The sequence below is a fragment of the Chrysoperla carnea genome, chromosome 5 (assembly GCF_905475395.1).
Source record: "Chrysoperla carnea chromosome 5, inChrCarn1.1, whole genome shotgun sequence".
Classification (NCBI taxonomy): Eukaryota; Metazoa; Arthropoda; class Insecta; order Neuroptera; family Chrysopidae; genus Chrysoperla; species Chrysoperla carnea.
This window is the reverse complement of record NC_058341.1, coordinates 4,764,377-4,784,792: the sequence shown is the minus strand read 5'-3', so window position 1 is coordinate 4,784,792 and position 20,416 is coordinate 4,764,377. Positions and strand designations below refer to the sequence as shown.

The window sequence follows — 20,416 nt, the reverse complement described above, 5'->3', positions numbered from 1 at the left end:
TTGTGAGTTTATCAATAGACTTCTAAGTCCCTAACATACGCAAAAATACACTTATTTGGAAATAATAAATTCCGATATAGCTTCTGGAATCACTCTGAGATTCCTATTTAATTATTCTTCGTATACCAATTTAGACGTTATCTCTGTAGACGTTATAAATTATTTTATTTAGTCGAAATTATTCTTTTTCTGATTTTTTCAAATTGCGGACAAAATGATGAAAATTGTGTGTATGTTTTTCGTCTCTCTAAACTTTTAAGCTAAACTGAAGACGCAATCATAAACTTTTAAGCTTGAACTTTTTTTTAAGTTGAAGACGCAAGTGGGCTACTTTTTTACCCCGCTGATGTTGATAAAATTGGTTATGGGTGGTTTGAATCCTGTATAAGAACATCCTTTTTCGGCAAGTGCCTAAGAGAGAATATATCCCACGCAGATGAGCTCCAGGTAAAGATCAGTGGGTATTATAGGGGTTTTTTTTTACGGAGAATAGTTTTAAGAGGCGATAAAGCAGAAATATGTATTTTATCGTTAAACTACCGACATCTATGGGGCTTTCGCTGGAGTTTAATTTGAATCCATACGGCGTTTTAGTTTCAAAATGATAGAGTGCACCTTCCGTTTAGCTGAGCAGAGCGGGATAAGTGAATTTAGGTAGAATAGCGCCACAAATAGATTTAGTTGATTCTTATTATTATTCCATGTATTGTTAAATCAGCATCAGCAGATTATTGAGGCCAAATAAGAAGATTTTGAAGAAATAACCCAATGGGTGAATTCTCATATATACACGCCACTAAGTCATAGAGAGATTTGTATAATTAGCTTTGCTCCAAAAACGAATTCTCTTGTCTTTGCTTTAAGTACCCGTTACCTACTATTTTCGAAATAAAAATTTGAAACGTGGAAGGTCTTCCAAGATTGACAAAAAAATTTCGATCCAAGAAAATTGAAAAGTATACTTAAGCTATTTTTGTATTTTAAACTATATCAAGATAAGATGAGAAACTCCTATAGAAGCTGTAAACACCGAATTTCTTTAAAGATTCTTAAGCACTGATACAAGGAAATCACATGCCTGCGTTGAGTTTTTAGTGTAGAGTGAGACCTAGATAAATTCTAGAACCAATATAGTGTGTAAAGAAGACTGATCTGGAGGAGAATTCTTTCGGAGTTAGTTAGATATGAAGCACGAATGATTTTAAATTTAAGTTCGTTCTTACGTCATGAAATTTATTTTTTAATCTTGACATATCACATTTATTTTTCGCCCAGGTTTTGTTCTAAAAATAAAAATTGAAAGATAAGCTTTTTTTGACCGAATATTTAATAATTTTTATTCTGACGTCAGTCAATGTGTTGTAATCACCTAAAAAAGAAAACTTGGAACTCGTGCATACGTAAAGATTAGTATGGAATTTTTTTTACGGTGATGAATATTATCTAAGCGAACTTTTAAATTTTACTAAGAGGTCAAACAAACATTACAAAATAATTAGATTATGAAAGTAAGAAATATTAATAAAAAATTAATTTTTGGTTTAAAACAGTTATCTAGCGAAATTCCGTTTATTAAAACCGAAAAAGTTATTCTTTTAGTTATTCTGCAGGTCCTAAATAGGAAATACCAACTTGCTTCACGGATATAAGAAGATTTTTGTCGATTGGGTCAAGTATTCAATTAGAAAATACACGTACAATCAAAAATACTCAATTTTTGAATTTTTTTGAGGTTTAACTTAATCTTGAAAATACTGTTTGTCCAAATCGCAGACAAAAATTCGGGATTTTTTGCAAATTTTTTGAGGGATTGAAAAAGTCACTAAAAAATTTGTTCTCTCCTCCGCAAAAAAGCTATGCTCAACGAAGTTATCGCTGTCCAATTTCGTCGAGTAGAAAAATAGCATATACACCACAGGAGCAAGTACAGAATGTCTCAGATATCATGTTCTTTGTCGCGAGTCGAAGCCAACATTCTTTACTTTCACTCCCTAGATGTGTAGTATTATACTAATGGTTCAGAACTGGATCTACCTTCATAGATTAGATAATGTTGATCCAAAAAATGCAAAAATCCTGTGCATTTAATGATTGAGTAAAAATTTTCTGAAATATCAGAAAAATACCCTTTTTCTGGATCCTGTAAAATTTGCAATTAATATTTTTATTAACAATAGGGTTGAAAATTTCGTATAGCAAATTTGCAAAAAGGTAACCAACTAATGGTCCAGCCTTTATTTTATATAGATAGAATCAAAAAGAATTTATTGAGCAGTTCTAGTTCAAAAGGTCACTACAAATAACAATTACTACTTAAATATTAAAATCGATATCAATTTATGAATCATCACGAATCAATTTGATTTATAAAATTTAAAACAATACCTAATTATTATTTATTAAGTCAAAAAAAAAAAACACGCACATATATTTATTATTTTTGTTTTATTATAAATTGTTTTAGCTTTTTTCTTCACGGTAAAAAATACAAGTTATTTATGATTTAAATCGAGCCGAGCGTAAACAAATTTTCATAACGAGAGATTAAAATGCGTAAAATTTTTGCTCTGAAAATTGTTAGCAATAACTGTCTTATATTCTTCGAACTGTCGACACGATTCTAACTATATCACAGTTGTTCCTGTAACGGAAAAATCGGTATAAACTTAGGTGGTATAAGGCCATTTTTCATGAATAAAATTATTAAATATTTTTATGAATGAATATTAAATTAATAAATACCTAATTAAAATAAATTTATCAAAAATAAAAAAAATGCATTAAAAATTATACATATTAGATAACAAATTTTTCAAATTTGAATTATTAAAAACGTGATATTTTGTGTAAAATATTTTAATAATCTCTTTATTATTGCGAAAATTTTTCTAATATTTTATTTATATATTTATTTATTTTCATTGTTTTTAATCAAAATTAATCAAAACTGATACTTCTTCTCTCATGCGTTTTAGGTCAATTATTTTCAAACTTTGAACTGATTTTGTACCCAACATTTTGTATTATAATTTATTTGTTTATTTATCATTTTATGAAAATTATTAAATCAAACATTTGTTCCTAATAATAATTTATAATTATTTTGAAAATAATAACATAGCCCGAAGAAAAAGGGATTTAATTATTTTTAGCAAGTGTGGATCCCAAAATTTTTTGGCGTATTACCCATTATGGAATAGAGTGAGCTTTTCATTGAGCCTGAAAACCTGGCCCAAGTTGAATGTCTGCATAAGATGTGTGCCTATATATATAGACCCAAAATTTTTTGCTTTGCAAGCAATTTTATCGATAAAACTCATTTTCAAGTTTCAAGCATATGTCAACTTAAAAAAGATAAGGTGTTACATTTAGGAGCGATTCTGGAGCGATCCTCAAAAAATTCTCATCATTTAATCAAATGAGTTGAAAGTTTTTTTTTTTATTCTAATTTGCCTTAAATAATACAGACAAAAACCAGATTGGTTTTACGATTTACCGGCATGTTTCTGAGGTATTGACTGATGACATTTTTGGGGCATCGTAAACAATTTTGGTTCAAATCACAGGAACTGTTTCATTCTTAGAGGGAAAATTATAATAACACATTGCAATTATTTGAAACGTTTTTACACGGACTATAAAAAAGTTTAGATTGCAGAAATTTTCTTTTTTACATTGAAATTTTTGTTTTGAAATGGAAAAATGATATCATCGCATATTATTTGTAAACAGAAATGTTTTTCACTTGATTAAATCGTGTTTTAAACGACAATTTTGTTTATTATATGCGGACTGACTCAATTAATTTTTTCGTGTATAATCTTCCATTCAAAGATGAAACTCTAAAGTCTATCAAAAACTTTTCTTATTTTTAAATTTATTTTATTTTTGAAGGTTGATTTATGGTTACTGTTGAATAATGTTTTAAAGTTTTGGGGTATATTTGGTTATTCTAAAAGTCTCTGAAAATCATAATTTATTAAGGGCACATGGCTCCCACTCAAGAAAAGCTTGCGAGGATGCCATACCAAGAAGGTCTTAACAGATTAGAAGATAATCTGAAAAACAAACAATTAAAGGCATGGACCAGCTACGAGGGAGGGCGAATCGCCAAAAGCCTGTTGGGTGAAGGAAACTCGCTCGGTAACAGAGCCGAGGAGATCTTGAAACTAAACAGAGCTGATATTAGAGTCATCGTAGAGTTACTCACAGGGCATGATAACCTGAACAAGTTCCAACATAAGATTGGAAAAAGACAATCTCCTGCGTGTGATAGATGCGGAGAAAATTCAGAACAAACATCGATCCACTTTCTCTGTTACTGCCCGGTGCTCATACAGCAGCGAAGGAAATGGTTTGGTCCGGCCATAGTTGAACCAGAAGAAATTAGGAAACTCAGCGCTAGGCAGATCCTGGGTTTCAGTACATCAGTTGGTTATAATAGCCACTGAAAAGCGTAGCGGGGATAGAGTACAAGGGTCTATTTGGCTAGGTGCTCTGAACCATTGCTTCGAGGCGCGATGCTCGAGCATGGCCCGCTAACCTCCATACCCATACCCATACCCAAATAGCTTTTTCTTTTTCTAGCAAATTTGGGTGTTTCCATATATGACTGATACTACTAAATATCGTGGAAAAAATGATCTTAAAAAATCTTCTTCACTTTTCCTTCTTTGTCACTATTTAAGGAAATGAATTTTTGAAGAATTAATTACAAAAATAAAATTCTTAAGATTATGAAAAGATAAACAAAGATAAAGTTTTATTTACTTTAAATTTCAAACAAGCATAAAGAAATTTGAGGGACGGGCGATTCAAAAATTACAGTCTAGTCTAGACTCTATAGACAATTTAATAGCTACCTGTTTTTTTTTTTTTTTTTTAACAAAATCCTTTTAAGTAGATAGAGGATAGACCCGATAGAGTGATAGACCTTATACCTGTTCCCTTTTCTATTGTTTGTAAACAAACAAATATTATCCTGACTGACACAAAAGGGTCTTATATTTATTTATCAACATTAAAAAACAGGTTTCTAATTTTTTTTTATTAGATATGAACATAGCTGATAACTTCAAGGGTTCTGTTATTCAATGCCAGATTTAACATTTGTGCAGATCTGTGTGCTTGAAAACGTTAGTAAAAACATAGTAGCATACAATTTTGGGCAATTAGTTACAGTTTTCAGTAATTTTATAAGAAACAACTTTCTAATTTAAAATGTGCACTAATTCTTACCTGTTAGAAGAACGAGTCTGGTATAAGCCATTACTGGTTGAAACCAAGAAGTTGAAAATATGTTTAATCATTTCCACGAAAAAGTTGATTTCAAGACGGCTGGATTTTTTGTATTTCTTTTCTTTTAGAAATTAAGTAGTGATGACTTATATCTGGCAGTTGAGATCGTTTCGTTTACTAGTGTACTTTCCTGAAAAAGTTGTAAAAATTGGTGATTTATAAAAATTATTTAAATCGATTGCCTTTCAATCATTTTTCATGCCTTTTTAGAAATATAAATTACAATTATCAGACAGTTTTGCCGAATTGCTAACGATATTCAGTCATTCAATCAAAAAGCTATACTTAAATAACTTGTATCGATGACGTTTCACTAATTAGTAAAAAGACTAGCTTGTTAACTTAACGGCTAATTAAACTATAATTGACTGCGACATAGATATAGTTTCAGAAATTCATTTTTACGACAAAGAATATTTATCGAGAAATTCCCAAATTTAAAACGATAATTAACGAAGGTTGAAGCCACATCTCGATAATGGTTCTTTGGATCCAAAATCCGCAAAGAAACCATCTTTTTACTTAAAGTTTTATTCAATATATTACTCTGCTCTCCGAATGCAATGAATAGCTGAGCATCCTATGCAAATGAAATCGTAAGAATTTGTAATCGCCAATTATATTATGATATTATATATATTATACATATGTAAAAAAAGCTTCTTGAATAATTTGTTAGCTTTATCGTATAATTCCAAGAAAGCTTCACACAATCTAAGTTCGTTTTATTGAGTCAATTATTATTGATAGTGAGAAATTTAAAGGTAAATTTTTTTAAAATAATTTATAATATTTATAAATACTCAATTTAATTAGAAATCAGATTATTTTTTGGACGATTTTATATTAAAATGTGTTTTAACATCGCGATTTTATTCGTTTACATGAAAATAAGTTAGTCAAAAGAATATATTTGACGATTAACGATTTCCAATTGATGAAAATAATCGTCATTCTAATCAAAAGCCAAGCAATAAAATTTCAAAAATAAAAAGTGACAAAATCTTTATTAAAAATTTTGATAAAATCGTAAATACAAAATTGATAAAAAAGCAGCTTCTTTTCAACATATTTTATGAGAAAAAGTCGTTAGTAAAATTAAAGGATCCATTTCAACTTAGGATAACATGGGTATATCCAGCTTGTCTCTCAAGGGAGGGAGGTTGTCTAGGAATAGGGAAAATTAGAATTTTTTAGTTTAAGCACATATACTTAGCCAACTAAGTCACTGGAAAATTCAGGTTCGGGGAAGGGACAGCCACATCGACCTCGGACTAGGACTCGTAGCGCCTCAAATTTGCATATTTAATATCGTAAGAAATATTTAAACTTTTCGAATAACATTAATAAATATTTTTTACATTTAAAAAAAATCTTTGAAAAACTTTTTTGGAATTATCCAAAGAATAAAATATTTGTCCCAATTAAGTTTCTATGTTGTGGAAAATTTCGTAAAAATTGTAAGCCTGTGCAGCTAAATGTTTTGTATTAAGCATGGTCTACGTCCTTAATTAAACATTATTAAGGTGCTGAAAACGTATTTGATGGTATCCACTCCCTTATTGTAAGGATAAATTGGATACAAGACCCTATACAATCTATTGTTTATATATTTGACAAAAATCTCTTTTATTTACTTTTCTAAAACTCCTTAAAAAAAATACAACTGTAAGGCATACAAAATAAGGATTAATACATAAAAGGTAGCCAAAGTCCTTTATTGAAAAAATCAAAAAATGATTCATATTTTTAAAATCCGGGTCATGTGAAATTTTGTTGGAAAAATATTTTAATACAAATATCAAGTTGATATTTATTATTGTTTACTGATGATTTTTAAGTTTCTTAACTTATTAGTTTCGGTAATTAATTAATCGGTAATTAAATAGACACCAAAGTTTTGCCTTCATTTGTCTCACAAGAAAACAATGATGTTCACGAAAACATTAAACTTTTGTTCTATCTCTAACGGTTTAACATAAACAAATCTAAATAATTTAACATTTCTTAAAACCATGTAAATTTTTCAAGCATCATATCTCAAAAACTATCGGACATATGGAGCTGTGGATTGGCTTCAATTGTTTCAAATTTAATATACTTTTAAAATGATAGTAGCAAATAATGCCAAAAGCTCATAGTTTTTCGAATAGGACAGCAAAAGCTGAGATAAGTCCGAAAATTTTGCAGTTTTTCACGGATTACGCAGTTAGCACAACTTTTTATGCAGAAATTTTGAATTTTTATTTTTACATTTACGTCATACAAATTGCCTAGCTTACGATATTTTCAGAGTAGTTTCTTACATTTACGTCATACAAATTGCCTAGTTGACTAGACACGTGACATCCGAACCACTATAAAAGATGATATATTTTTTTGAACCATACTGTATCTCTACATCTCTGATTTGATTTGAATTGATGCGGTTCAAAATATTATCAAGAATTAAAAAAAAAAAACGTTTTTTCTTTCTTTCTTTTCAAATAATTTATCTATCTTTTAAAAATATAAAATTTATAATAATAACATATTCAGGAGGTCAGCGGGGGCCACCATAAAATAATACACATATTATAATACGAATATGTTCTTTTTCTTACAAACACTTTTCACACTCGGTGTAAACAGAAAAGAATAGTCTTATACTATATTAGATAGTAATATCTTTTTCTACTTTACACCGGGTGTAAAAAGTGTAGTTATACGATATTACACATTATTTCTATTTTATAAGTCTACCAAATCCAAAAAATCACCTTCCTAAAAACTGAGATATTGTCCTTAGACCCTGAGGATGAAAAATATCTTAATTGAAACTCTGTGTACAGTGAATAAACCGGAAAAAAAATGTCGTTGATAGTGGAAAAGTTTGGAAATAGCACCGATTTTAATGAAACTTTCTGTAACGTGTTTATAGGATCCCAAGAAACATTCAGCCAACATAATCTAGTAATAGGGAGACCCCGATGAAGAGCATATAAAGTCTAACATTTTTTTGAAATGCTTATTTTAGCTTAAAATTATCTTCTAGTAAGTATTTTTGGTCGCTGAATACGAATCCGATGTCAGGTTATACGAATTCTGCCACGCATTCCGAAAATCGTGCCATTTAAATTTTTAAAATACTAAATTTTATATTTAAACAATTATATCAATGTATTAGTAGCAGTTTCTAGAAACTCTGTTCAGAAAAAAATATTTAATTTTTAGTTACTGGTAAAACTGGCGCTATTTCCGGAAGACGTTACAGACGTTACAGAATCCGTGTAATCTTACTTCGGATCTATAATCAGCAACCCAAAATACTCCCTAGAGGACAGTTTGGACGGTTCCGTGCCAAAAAAGTGACTTTCTTGACCAAAAATGACAATATTTTTTTTGAAAGATATGACAGAATCCGTGTAATACGACATGAGATTTATATTCAGCTACCAAAAATACCCACTTGATGACAATTTTAAGTGAAAATAACCATTTCAACAAAATTTTGGGCTTCGTAAGCTTCCCGTTGGGGCCTTATGCCCCCTTATGATTAGATTAAGTTGGATGAATGTTCCTTGGAGTCCTATAAACACTTTACAAAAAGTTTCATTAAAATTGGTTCTATTTCCCAACTTTTCCAACGCATCAAATCTATAAATTGAACACTGTAACGGATATTAATAAATCTACCTTCTTAAAAGGGCATTAATGAGTATGCATATACACGATTCAAAGATGATCCTAAGAAAAGGGGATTTTTTGTGGAACGTCCTTAAAAGATAAATAAAATATTGCCTTTCGCTGTTATTCACGTCGTCTCATTTCGTTTATCTCATTTATCGCGACATCACTATTTGGAACGCTTCCACAACAAAACAAAATTGATTTTTAATGATACCCGCAGATACTATAGGTATCAATTTCCGCTTTATCAGTTAATATTTATTCAGCACAATATAAAATTATAATTAGATATCCAATTATGTAAAAAATAAATAAAATAAAATAAAAATAAATCTAAATTATAAATTTTGATCACGTTTTTTCTCTAAAAAAAATATGTCATATTTTATTTTGCATAATAAAAGTATTTTTAAATAATAAAATAGAATCGATTTCAATAAATATACAAGGCACTAAAAATAATTTTAAAAGTCGTGTTTTTTCCTAAGCGGTACATTTTTAGACCATGAAAATATTTTAAATCTAGACATAATAAGCTTAAAAATGAGAAGGGAATTATGGAATTTAGGACAGAAAAGAACTTGCTAGAGTAATAAATAACATTTACAATTATTTTCTCTTTTGTTATAGGTTAGCGTAGCCAAATTGGGAAAAATAATTGTCTCAATCTGTTACTAAGCGCTCAGAGATTAAGATGCTTATAAGAGAAACTTGTTAGGATTGAATGACAGGGTTTTTCATTTTTCGAACTGTAAAGATTGCATATTGTAGAGACCACTTTCAGGTATAGTCGGTGTAGGTGATTCTAGGTACATTTGGTATATTGTACTATGGATCAATCGAATTTTTGAGAAATTAATTCGAAAGTTTCTCTTATCGATTAAAAAATCAAAAAAGATAATTAATTCGTTTAAATTTTTTTATATATCAACATTCTATTTGACCTATATGTTATAAGGCCACTTTTTTTTAATCAATTGATTTTAATAAAAAAAAATTGTCCAAAAAAAAATTGGTTATTGATAAAATTTTGTGTATAAAAATGCATTTTGTGGTCTTTAAATTTATCAGTGCTAGATTTTGGATTTCATAATATTAAACTTTAATAAATTGCAACAATCAATATGAAATTCATCGTTCTTACTTTGGCATTCGTCTGTCTTGCACAGGTAAGAAATTTTTTATTTTATCAGTTTTTCTTTTGAAAAGTTTCATCGAAGTACATAGTGTCCAAAAATAAATGTATACACACTTTGTTAAAATTTGATTAGTCAGTACAAATGTTAATATTGATTCAAACATTGCTGATAACGCGATGTAATGGAATCACGAACTTGGCGAATCATTTCATTAGGAATTTCGGAACATCAGCCATTATTTTAATTGAGTTATACATTGAAAAAAAGCAAATTAGAAAAAATTAGGTATTAAAGTGTGTATACATTTTTTTTGAGACACTCCGTAAAAGAAAAATTCCATTAGTGAGGACAAACAAGCCCGAAAAAAACTAATAAGTGAACTACTTTGATAGGTAAATTCCCGGATATGATCATTGCCGTAAAAGAAAAAGTTATTTTTAAATAGAATAAATAATATTTTACCGTTTTTACGCTCAAGATATCCGTTGTCCTTAATCCGTTTAAATAGAATAGAATTTAGTATATTTATGAGATACTAGCTCGACTCGTGTGGAATTCCGCGCCTGTAGTTACCGCAACCCGTGGCTACCCAGTAGCTAAAAACAACAAACAGAAAATTTAGTAGAATAGTGATGAAAAAATCAAAAGCGGTACATTTTTAGACCGTGAGTATATTTTTCATCAAACCAAGACATACTAAGCTTGAAAATGAGAAGGGAATTATGGAATTTGATAGAGGAATAAGGAAGAATAGCGTAGGACAGAAAAAAACTTGCTAGAGTAATCATATATAAGTGAACTTGTATCGGTTTTTCAGAAATATTCTGAATTATTTTTTATTTCTAAAAAATTCTAGCACTCATTTCGTTTTTTTATTTGCAGAATGTTTTTGGAGCTCCAAACCAAGCCAGCACAGCTGAAGTTGACACATCAAACATCGAAGCCCTTTTCAATAATTTCAATAACTTCATAAAAGACGGAGCTAAGAATATCTTGGGTGAAGATGCCGTTAAACATATGCAAGAAAACACTAATCTCGTGGTTAGTGAACTTAACAAAATGATGAATGATATTAAAGTAAAATCCGAAAGTATGGAACCAGAAGCTAAAAAAGTTATGGAACAATTCCAAGCAAAACTTAATGAAAATTTGGATTCATTGAAAAAAGCACATCCAGATGCAGCAAAAATGCAAGAGGCTATTGAAAAATCCATGAAGAATGTGATTGAAGAAACTAAAAACTTTGGAAAAAATATGTCTGAAAATTCAAAAGGTATGATGGAAGATGCACAAAAAATGGCAAAAGAAACATTCGAAAAACTCATCGCTGCAGCAAAAGAAACTCAAGCAAAATATTTAGAACCAAAAAAACCTTAGATTTTTAATTTTGTAAATTTCGTATTGTTTTTTGTTACTCAAAATAAAAAATAAAAAAATATCGAAAATATTTCGGTAGTAAATTAAAATTTAGTTTCATAATTCAATTTTACTTTCATCGTTGTTTAAATTTTTCAGAGGATAGTATTTTTCAGTTTTGTAAGTACTTCTCACAAGTATGGGAAAAAATTTTCGAATCGTAATTGAAGCAATATACGGGCAATGAAAAAGAAAAATTATTTAAAAAATAAAAAAACCCGACTGAGTAAATAAACTAAAAAAAAAAAACAAGTCCAGTAGTTTATAAAGCGACTTTAACAGTCGGGACCCAATAAAATCAATACCAGCTCGATTGTTCCCAATGATGGGTCTCGACTGTTAAAGTCGCTTTGTAAACTACTGAACTTGTGTTTTTCGTTTCAATTTACATTTAAAGTCAGCCGCTATGTAGAGTTTTCATTATTGCCATATTTTCAGTAGCACTCGCAAGGTTAAGACAAATCGATTCAGAAAAATCGAATCAGGTGTTTTCACGTCACTATTTGCATGGAAATTTTGGAGCATTACGTGTCTCTTTCAGGTCAAAATCTTTCAGGTCGAATGTCCTCTATTCAATTTGACAAATTTTGGCAAAAGCATTTTTAAGTCGCATTTCCTCCGAAAGTTAACGATCTTCGAAAAAATGTTTTAAATAAAGTTAGTTTTTTTATAATGATCAACTTTCCAATTTAAAGTGTTGTTCTATCTCTTACATTTTAGAATCTAATTTGACTATTAAAGCAACCCGGAGAATTAGGTCCTTAAGCTGATGTCAGAACATGATATCCCCCATCAAACTTTGATATCCCCCATCAAAGCCAGAAAAATCCAGAAAATCGTATCAATTTGATTGAGTAGGTCCTCTATTTTAGAAATTGGTTAAAAATTGGTACGCAATTCCCGGAGAATTAGGTCCAATCTGATGTTAGAATATGATATCCTTCATCAAAATTTACAAATTTTGTTTAAAATCAACAAAAATCGTGTCAAATTGATTGAGAAGTTCCTATCTTTTTGAAATTGGTTAAAAATTGGTACGCAATTGTCCATGGCATCCATTTCAGAAGTGGCAACAAAGATTCTTTACCATTTAAAAAAAAATTCTGAATGATTTTTTTTTTAAATTTATTTGTGAAATAGTTTTGGAACAGAATAAACATAAAGAATTCATTCCTTTTGATTTTGTTAAAAAGATAAAATTTGTTTTTGGTCTAACTATAAAATTTTTTTTAAAAGTTCATTGTGTTAAAAAGTTTTTATTGATAACAACTTGAAAGAAAGAGAGAACTCTCTATATTCAACCCCTAACAAAACAACGAATCCATATTTTTGGTATAAAAGGGAATTGTTTGATCCTTAAAAGCATCAGTTCTAATTTTGTGTTTTTTTTTAAATAATCTTACAATTGTTATACAACAATCAATATGAAATTCATTGTTCTTACTTTGGCATTCGTCTGTCTTGCACAGGTAAGAAATTTTGTACAATTTTTATGTTTTTTAAATTGAAATTTTGATTGAAATATTATTCGAGCCGAAAAAATATTTATAATTCGTGAAAATTAGTGTATTTTTTGGGACTTCAAAGTTGATCGGATATTAAAACAATGGATAAAAATCTGAATTTTTGATTTGCTGTTAATTACAATGAAAAAAATATGACGCAAAGTTTTCATGAAATTAATCATCCTTTTAAAAGTCTTTTGTGAAAAATTCCTGTCGATTATCTGGACGGTTTAGAAGAAATTAAGTATCAAAGTACGTGTTTTCACCAAAAAAGGCACATTTCTTATAAATCGTACAAAGAATCGATATGAAATTGAAAATTATACCAAAGATTATCAATTAATCATCCTTTTATACGTCTTTTGTGAAAAAGTCATATCGATTCTCTCAACGGCTTAGGAGAAATTAACTATCAAAGTCAGTGTTTTTACCAAAAAAAAGTTTTACATTTTTATGCACAGTTTTTATGAAACGCAAAAGGTTTTTTCACTTTCATTCAACTAAAGATTTGATCCTAAAAACTTTGCAGTTGTTTTAAAAAAGGTATAAAATTTAAAACAAAAATTCATTTTGCTTTACAGAACGTGTTTGGAGCTCCAAACCAGGCACCAGCATCTGACACACCAAACCTTGAATCCCTTGTAAATAATTTCAATGCTGCTCTCTTGGAAGGTACTAAAAATCTCTTAGGTGAAGATGCTGTAAAAAATTTAAAAGAAACATCAAACTTAGTAGCTGGTGAAGTTAACAAATTTATCGAAGAAATTGGTAAAAAATCAAAAGAATTAGAACCAGAAGCTAAAGAAGCTGTCAAGAAGTTCCAAGACTCAATTAATGAACAATTAGCTAAATTCAAGAAAGAAAATCCAGAAGTTGCCGCTAGCGCAGAAAAAATTCAACAACAATTAGAAGCAACCGTTAAGAAAGTTGTAGAAGAATCCAAAGTTTTGGAAAAGAATTTGAAAGATAATTCCAGTGGTATCATTGCTGATTTACAAAAATTAACAAAAGAAACAATTGACAAAGCAACAGCCCAAGCAAAGGAACTTCAAGCAAAATTAACAAAGAAACCTTAGATAATTAGATAATTTATTATTATTATTATTTTTTTTTTTTTGTAAATTGCTGGTATTGATTTTTTGTTACTTTGGCGAAACCGAAATTATTTCGGTAATGTATTAACGGTTTTATTTCACCAAATTGCTTTCTACTTGAATCGAGTTAATGTAATTTTGGTGGAATCAAGCCTAATTCAAACAGAACACCATGTAAAAATTGTAATGTAAAAATAATATGATTTTTTTGAATTTTTTTTTTATAAAAACTATATTTTTTTAACAAAGAAATTACTGATTTTATTTTCCCAAAAAAAAAACCTCAATCCAAATTCGCATTATGCCTCTTGAAACAAAAAAAATGTTCGATTTTCTCAATTTGAAAAATTGCCAAAAAATCGAAAAAAATCAATTGTCATCGAATTCAATAGAAATCGATGATGATGAGGAATCGATGAATTCAAGAATCATTTTTTATGGTAATTTGGACCCAAAGAAAACAAAAATGCGGTTTAAATGAATGCCAGAATAGTAGTTTTTTAGATAACGCTTCTATATTACCTGACGAATCCACAACTGTGGATTAAAAAAAAATTCTTTCAAATTATTTTGCAAATTCTTAATTGAATCAAATTTTACAGTGAATTTTTATGATTTATGGGTGAAAATGGTCCAGAAACATGATTTTTGGCAAAATCAGAGACAAAAAAAATGTTTCGATTTTCTCGATTTTTTTAAAGGGGTACCCCTTTGAAAAATTTCCAAAAAATCGAAAAATTCAATTGTCATCGATTTCAATAAGAATCGTTTTTTAAGGTAATTTGGACCCAAAGAAAACAAAAATACGCTTTAAATGAATGCCAGAATTGTAGTTTGTTAGATAACACTTCTATTTTACCTGCCGAATCCACAGTTTTGGAATCGAAATGGATTAATTCAAATTATTTTAGAGATTGTGAATTGAATCGAATTTCTTAATGAATTTTCGTGTTTAAGATAAGGATAGGGATTAAGATTGCCAAATAAAAGGTACTTTTGCATCTAAATAGTCTTTTGAATCAATTTTGAGCATAAAAATCCCTTCGTTATACTTTGTCCGGAAACTTGGTATAAATACTCCACTCTGCAGAGGTTAATGCATATAAAATTCACTCGCTGTCTCAAGTTGTAAAGGTAATTATGAAGATGGAATCGAAAAAAGGAAGTACCTACGAATCCCAAATAGAGAGGTTTGGTTAGTCTCACTAGACTCACAGATCTGTAAGTACCTCGAGGTAATTCAGTGCGGGGACCTTAGCATGAGTTTCAGTTATGGAAATTTAATTAACGATGAAAGTAAAATTGAATTTACTATCGATCTATTTTATTTTATTTTGTTAATATGGATAGATTACAAAAAATCAATACCAGAGATTTACAACAAAAAAATAAAATAAACAAATTAAGGTGATTTTGGTTGTTGGAGTCTCTTTATTTCGGCTGCTGCTTCGCTAAATGATTCTTTTGCTAATTTGTCCATTTCATCATCGATATTAGAATTTCCGTCCAATTCCTTTTCCAAATTATCGGATTCATTTATAATTTGCTGCACGGCTTCCGATAATTGTTGTTTAACTTCTGGTCCGCTGGCGGGAACATTTGATTTGAATTTAGTTAATATATCCTTAACTTTTTCTTTGAAAATCTTGGTGGCTGATTTATTTTTGAAAAATTTCTTTTTAAATAGTTTATAAGCTTTTTTAAGAAGTTTTTTGACCAAAAATGCAGTAATAATACCATGTTGTTTAATGGATGTTTCTTTTAATTTTTGGACGGCTGCAGCATCTTCACCAGAAATACTGTTGGTGCTTGCCGAGAGTGCAACAACTAAATTATTCGAAAGTGTGTCAACTTCCGTATCAAATTTTGTTGTGTCAGGTTCAATGTTTGCTGTGTCAGTTTCTTCTCCAAATACGTACTATAAGCAAAAATTATTTTTTTTTTTTTAAATTTTACACCTTTTTAAAACAACTGCAACCATAAATTGTTAAGTTATCACAGAACTAAAATCAGAGAATATTTAGTTAAGTCATTTTGTTAATGATTGAAATTTGAAAGATTGTTTTTAGGGTCGAGTCTTACAACTTTTCTCAACAAAAATTATTGTATTCGGGAAATTATCTTTCAAAGGGATCTAATCACGTCATGTTACATACAACCCATGTTACTCGCTGATAATGTAATTGCCTATAGATGAAAGATTTTTTTTTTTTTAATCGGTTGAGTATTTTTTAAGTTTATCCATTAACATGACTATTATAGACAAATTATTGACTGAAAGAAAAATACGTGACTAAGAATTTAAAGAAATTGAATTGTAAACCCATATTCTGGTCCTCTATAAAGGAAGCTTTTTTCCAGACTTAAAAAATACACAAAATATTGTTTAATATTTCGATGAAAATTTTCGAGAAGACAAACTGATACAAAAATTTCTTACCTGTGCAAGACAGACGAATGCCAACGTAAGAACAATGAATTTCATGTTGATTGTTAAATTCAAAATCTAACACTGATTGATTAAGGCCACAAAATGCATTTTATACAAAAGATTTTATCAATAAAAAAAGCTTTTTTTAATTGTTTTATCAATAACCTTATTATATTCTATGTAAGTCAAACCAAATCAAACAAACAATTGACTCAATTAATTGTTGAAATACTATGTATAGACAGTGTTGATTACTCAATCGTTTGGAAATCAATTCAAAAGCAATTCTTAAAAATCGAATAAAAAATTAAATTTTTGATTTTTAAAAATCGAAATTGTTTTTGACTTATAAAATATTTATATGCATATAAGGTTGTTGCTAAAAGACCTAAATAAATATGGCTATTAATAAATGTTTATACTCTGTATATATGAAATATAAACAGAGTATACTAAGTTTAGTCCCAAGTTTGTAACGCTTAAAAATATTCAAATTTTGGAATAGGTGTTCGTAAAATCATCTAATTAGTCCACTTTCGGTTGCCCGTCTGTTTGTCTGTTCATCTGTTTGTCTGCCCGTAAACACGATAACTAACAAACGAAAAGAGATATCAAGTTGAAATTTCGAGAACATGCTTAGGTCAATTTGGTCCCTTTCATAGGACGCATCTTCTAACTCGTTAAAAGTAGAACAAAATTTTAAATGTAGAAAATGTTCCTTAAAATCACTGGTTAGCCGCGAGGGCGTAAATTAGGTAAGAACATTATATAGTATATACATTATGTATTCGTGTTATATATACACGACTGTATGGCTATCTAAGAGTGACTATCTTTCTTTACTTGCATGATGTAAAAAACAAACGTAATCAATACTGTCTATACATGATATTTCAACAATTAACTCAGTCAATAATTTGTTTTAACAAATTTTTTAATATACAAAAGAATATAAAATTTATTATTAGAATAAGAATATAAATTTAGTTTGACTTACAAAGAATATAATAAGGTTATTGATAAAACAATTAAAAAAAGCTTTGTTATTGATAAAAGTTTTTGTATAAAAATGCATTTTGAGGCCTTAAAATGCTTCAGTGTTAGATTTTGAAATTAACAATCAACATGAAATTCATTGTTCTTACGTTGGCATTCGTCTGTCTTGCACAGGTAAGAAATTTTTTTATCAATTTGTCTTCTCTTTTTGGGTATATTCATTAATTATGGAGATAATTACCGTTAATGAGCGCGAGGTCATACTTGAGAAGCTCTTGGCTGTGATGTTGCACAAATTTGTCAACAACTTTTGTCGCTACAATCGATAGTTTTCGAATTAAAGCGATTTAAACAGTTAAATTGTTAATAAATTTTTGTTAGCAAAACTTTTCGTAAAATCAACGCACATATTCGTTAATCAGTGACCAAAATACCTTCAGAAAACACTGTGTCTACTCATGCCGGTTTGACTTCATCCCCGCGAAAGGGCTCGAGTCGGGGAAGTCGAGTTTCAAAATTTCTGTTTATATTTGATAGGCAAGATTCATAAAAATCAAATCCACACCAAAATAATTTCCCGAATAAAATAATTTTTGTTGAGAAAAAAAGTTGTAAGATTCGACCATAAAAACAATCTTTCAAATTTCAATCATTAACAAAATATTCTCTGATTTTAGTTCTATCATAAATTAACACATTGTGCTTGCAGATGTTTTAAAAAGGTTTATAAATATAAACAAAAATTCTTTTTGCTTATAGTACGTATTTGGAGCTCCAAGTCAAGAAACTGACACAGCAAACATTGAACCTGACACAACAAAATTTGATACGGAACTTGACACACTTGCGAATAATTTAGTTGTTGCACTCTCGGCAAGCACCAATAGTATTTCAGGTGAAGATGCTGCAGCCGTCCAAAAATTAAAAGAAACAGCCGTCAAACAACATGGTATTTTGGACAAATTGGGCAAAAAACTTCTTAAAAAAGCTTATAAACTATTTAAAAATAAATTTATGAAAAATAAATCAGCCACCAAGGTTTTCAAAGAAAAAGTTAAGGGTATATTAACTAAATTCAAATCAAATGTTCCCGCCAGCGGACCAGAAGTTCAACAACAATTATCGGAAGCCGTGCAGCAAATTATAAATGAATCCGATAATTTGGAAAAGGAAATGGACACAAATTCCAATATCGATGATGATATGAACAAATTATCAAAAGAATCATTTAACGAAGCAGCAGCCGAAATAAAGAACCTCTAAAAATAAAAAATCACTTTAATATCTTTTATATTTTATTTTTGTTGTTGTAAAACTCTGGTATTGATTTTTTGTTATCTATCCAAATTAACAAAATAAAATAAAATAGATCGATAATAAATTAATAGTTTAAAAATTCAATTTTACCTTCACCGTTGATTAAATTTTTCAGAATAAAGCATTTTTAAGTAATTCAGACCAAAGGGACACCAGCCGATTGCCTTATACCTACAATAGGGATGGGACGAATGTTGTATTTTATTCATTTGCGATTGCGAATGCGAATGATAACTTTCAAATGATTTGTCGCAAATCTTATATATTACTCTTGCAAGTTTTTTTCTGATCTTCCTGATTTTTCTTCCCTAATTTTCCTTATTCTTTTATCAAATTTCATGATTCGCCACTCATTTTCAAGCTTATTATGTCTAGGTTTGACGAAAAATACATTCACGTTCTAAAAATGTACCGCTTAGGAAGGAAAAAATATCATAAATTTAAAAATAAGTTCTAATCCTAATATTCTATTACCAGTTTCTAAAGGAGTGATTATTGGCTTATTTAAAGGCTTTACGAGCACCAAGGAATTTTTTAATAAAAATGCTTGATTTTTCGTTCATATGAAGTTGAACTAAGTATAAATCAATTATGAAAATTTTAGTAAGGGTTGCCCGATTTTTTAAATAAATAATTGATTTCAAAAGTAAGCATATTTAAGATTGATTTTATGGCAAAACGATAGATGGATGATATGTTTTCAAAGATTTCTCCAAAACTAACAAAAAAAAACCCGCTGTGACCGAATAATTAAGGAAAAGGTTTAGTTAAGTAGTGTGAATACAAATTTAATAAATATATATTTTCATTTTTAATGGTGAATTATGTTATAACTTGACAAAATAAGACGAAAAGTAAGAATAAAATTTTTTGATATCAGGGGTAATTTTCAAAACATCGAAAATTGAAAATTTTGTTTAATTATTATTTAGCTTTCAATATTTCGAAAACCAAAAAGATATCGAAAAATTGCAATCTTATTTGTTCGTATCCATTCATCAAGTTAAAACTAAATTCATCATCAAAGTTGAAAATAGGGTACAAATAATTTCAATCCCAAATATAAAATACCTCAATGTATAATGAGATTAAAAAGTTTTAAGTTTTTTTTATTTAGTGATTTTTAGTGAATCTAAAGTACACTAACTAATTTGTCACTAAAAAAACAATCATCGAAATCGGTTGGCGTGATATTGAGTTATTTGCCCTCTTTTGTCGTGCATACTTATTAAAAATTTAAGATTTTTATGGCTTTCTCATGAATGCCGCTGTCAGAACTGGACCAAAATGAAATGGGACCACACGGGAAGCACCAGCTTTCAAATAGATAAAGAATCATCAAAATCGGTTCACCCAGTCAAAAGTTCTGAGGTAACAAACATAAAAAAAATACAGTCGAATTGATAACCTCCTCCGTTTTTGCTTGAAGTCGGTTAAAAAATTAACATTGCGGCAAATTAAAAAGTAAATTCAATCATTAGATTATTCAATACATTTTATTGGAAAAATTCGATTCGTCCTTGAATTATTCGCCTTTAAAATTTTGAGTTT

General features: G+C 29.1%; 4 protein-coding genes across 5 annotated transcripts; 3 read left to right on the top strand and 1 right to left on the bottom strand.

Annotated features, from left to right (window-relative positions):
• The first annotated feature begins 9,999 nt into the window (after positions 1-9,999).
• LOC123301625 lies at positions 10,000-11,528 on the top strand. Its single transcript, XM_044884457.1, has 2 exons — positions 10,000-10,136; positions 10,989-11,528. The coding sequence occupies exons 1-2, from the start codon at positions 10,092-10,094 to the stop codon at positions 11,481-11,483; spliced, it is 540 nt and encodes a 179-aa protein (XP_044740392.1). The 5' UTR covers positions 10,000-10,091; the 3' UTR covers positions 11,484-11,528.
• LOC123301626 lies at positions 10,040-14,340 on the top strand. 2 transcript variants are annotated; one of them, XM_044884459.1, is made up of 3 exons: positions 10,040-10,096; positions 12,952-12,991; positions 13,609-14,340. In XM_044884459.1, exons 1-3 carry the CDS (start codon positions 10,092-10,094, stop codon positions 14,101-14,103), a joined length of 540 nt encoding a protein of 179 aa, XP_044740394.1. In that variant the 5' UTR covers positions 10,040-10,091; the 3' UTR covers positions 14,104-14,340. The 2 variants fall into 2 exon arrangements, with proteins under 2 accessions (XP_044740394.1, XP_044740393.1); XM_044884458.1 differs by lacking the exon at positions 10,040-10,096 and having other exon boundaries at positions 12,843-12,991; positions 13,609-14,339.
• A 1,094-nt stretch (positions 14,341-15,434) lies between these two features.
• LOC123301616 lies at positions 15,435-16,717 on the bottom strand. Its single transcript, XM_044884448.1, has 2 exons — positions 16,562-16,717; positions 15,435-16,039 (listed from the first exon to the last, which is right to left on the bottom strand). The coding sequence occupies exons 1-2, from the start codon at positions 16,604-16,606 to the stop codon at positions 15,524-15,526; spliced, it is 561 nt and encodes a 186-aa protein (XP_044740383.1). The 5' UTR covers positions 16,607-16,717; the 3' UTR covers positions 15,435-15,523.
• An 854-nt stretch (positions 16,718-17,571) lies between these two features.
• Positions 17,572-18,830, top strand: LOC123301621. The gene is made up of 2 exons (XM_044884452.1): positions 17,572-17,722; positions 18,308-18,830. The coding sequence occupies exons 1-2, from the start codon at positions 17,678-17,680 to the stop codon at positions 18,809-18,811; spliced, it is 549 nt and encodes a 182-aa protein (XP_044740387.1). The 5' UTR covers positions 17,572-17,677; the 3' UTR covers positions 18,812-18,830.
• Positions 18,831-20,416: the final 1,586 nt, after the last annotated feature.

What these genes read in the sequence shown, in the direction of transcription:
- LOC123301616 (XM_044884448.1), bottom strand. Translation starts at nt 16,606, where the DNA reads ATGAAATTCATTGTTCTTACGTTGGCATTCGTCTGTCTTGCACAG. An exon ending in CATTCGTCTGTCTTGCACAG is followed by an intron (nt 16,040 to 16,561) that starts GTAAGAAATTTT and finishes TTTTGCTTATAG; the next exon opens with TACGTATTTGGAGAAGAAAC.
- LOC123301626 (XM_044884459.1), top strand. An exon ending in CATTCGTCTGTCTTGCACAG is followed by an intron (nt 12,992 to 13,608) that starts GTAAGAAATTTT and finishes TTTGCTTTACAG; the next exon opens with AACGTGTTTGGAGCTCCAAA.
- LOC123301625 (XM_044884457.1), top strand. Translation starts at nt 10,092, where the DNA reads ATGAAATTCATCGTTCTTACTTTGGCATTCGTCTGTCTTGCACAG. An exon ending in CATTCGTCTGTCTTGCACAG is followed by an intron (nt 10,137 to 10,988) that starts GTAAGAAATTTT and finishes TTTTATTTGCAG; the next exon opens with AATGTTTTTGGAGCTCCAAA.
- LOC123301621 (XM_044884452.1), top strand. Translation starts at nt 17,678, where the DNA reads ATGAAATTCATTGTTCTTACGTTGGCATTCGTCTGTCTTGCACAG. An exon ending in CATTCGTCTGTCTTGCACAG is followed by an intron (nt 17,723 to 18,307) that starts GTAAGAAATTTT and finishes TTTTGCTTATAG; the next exon opens with TACGTATTTGGAGCTCCAAG.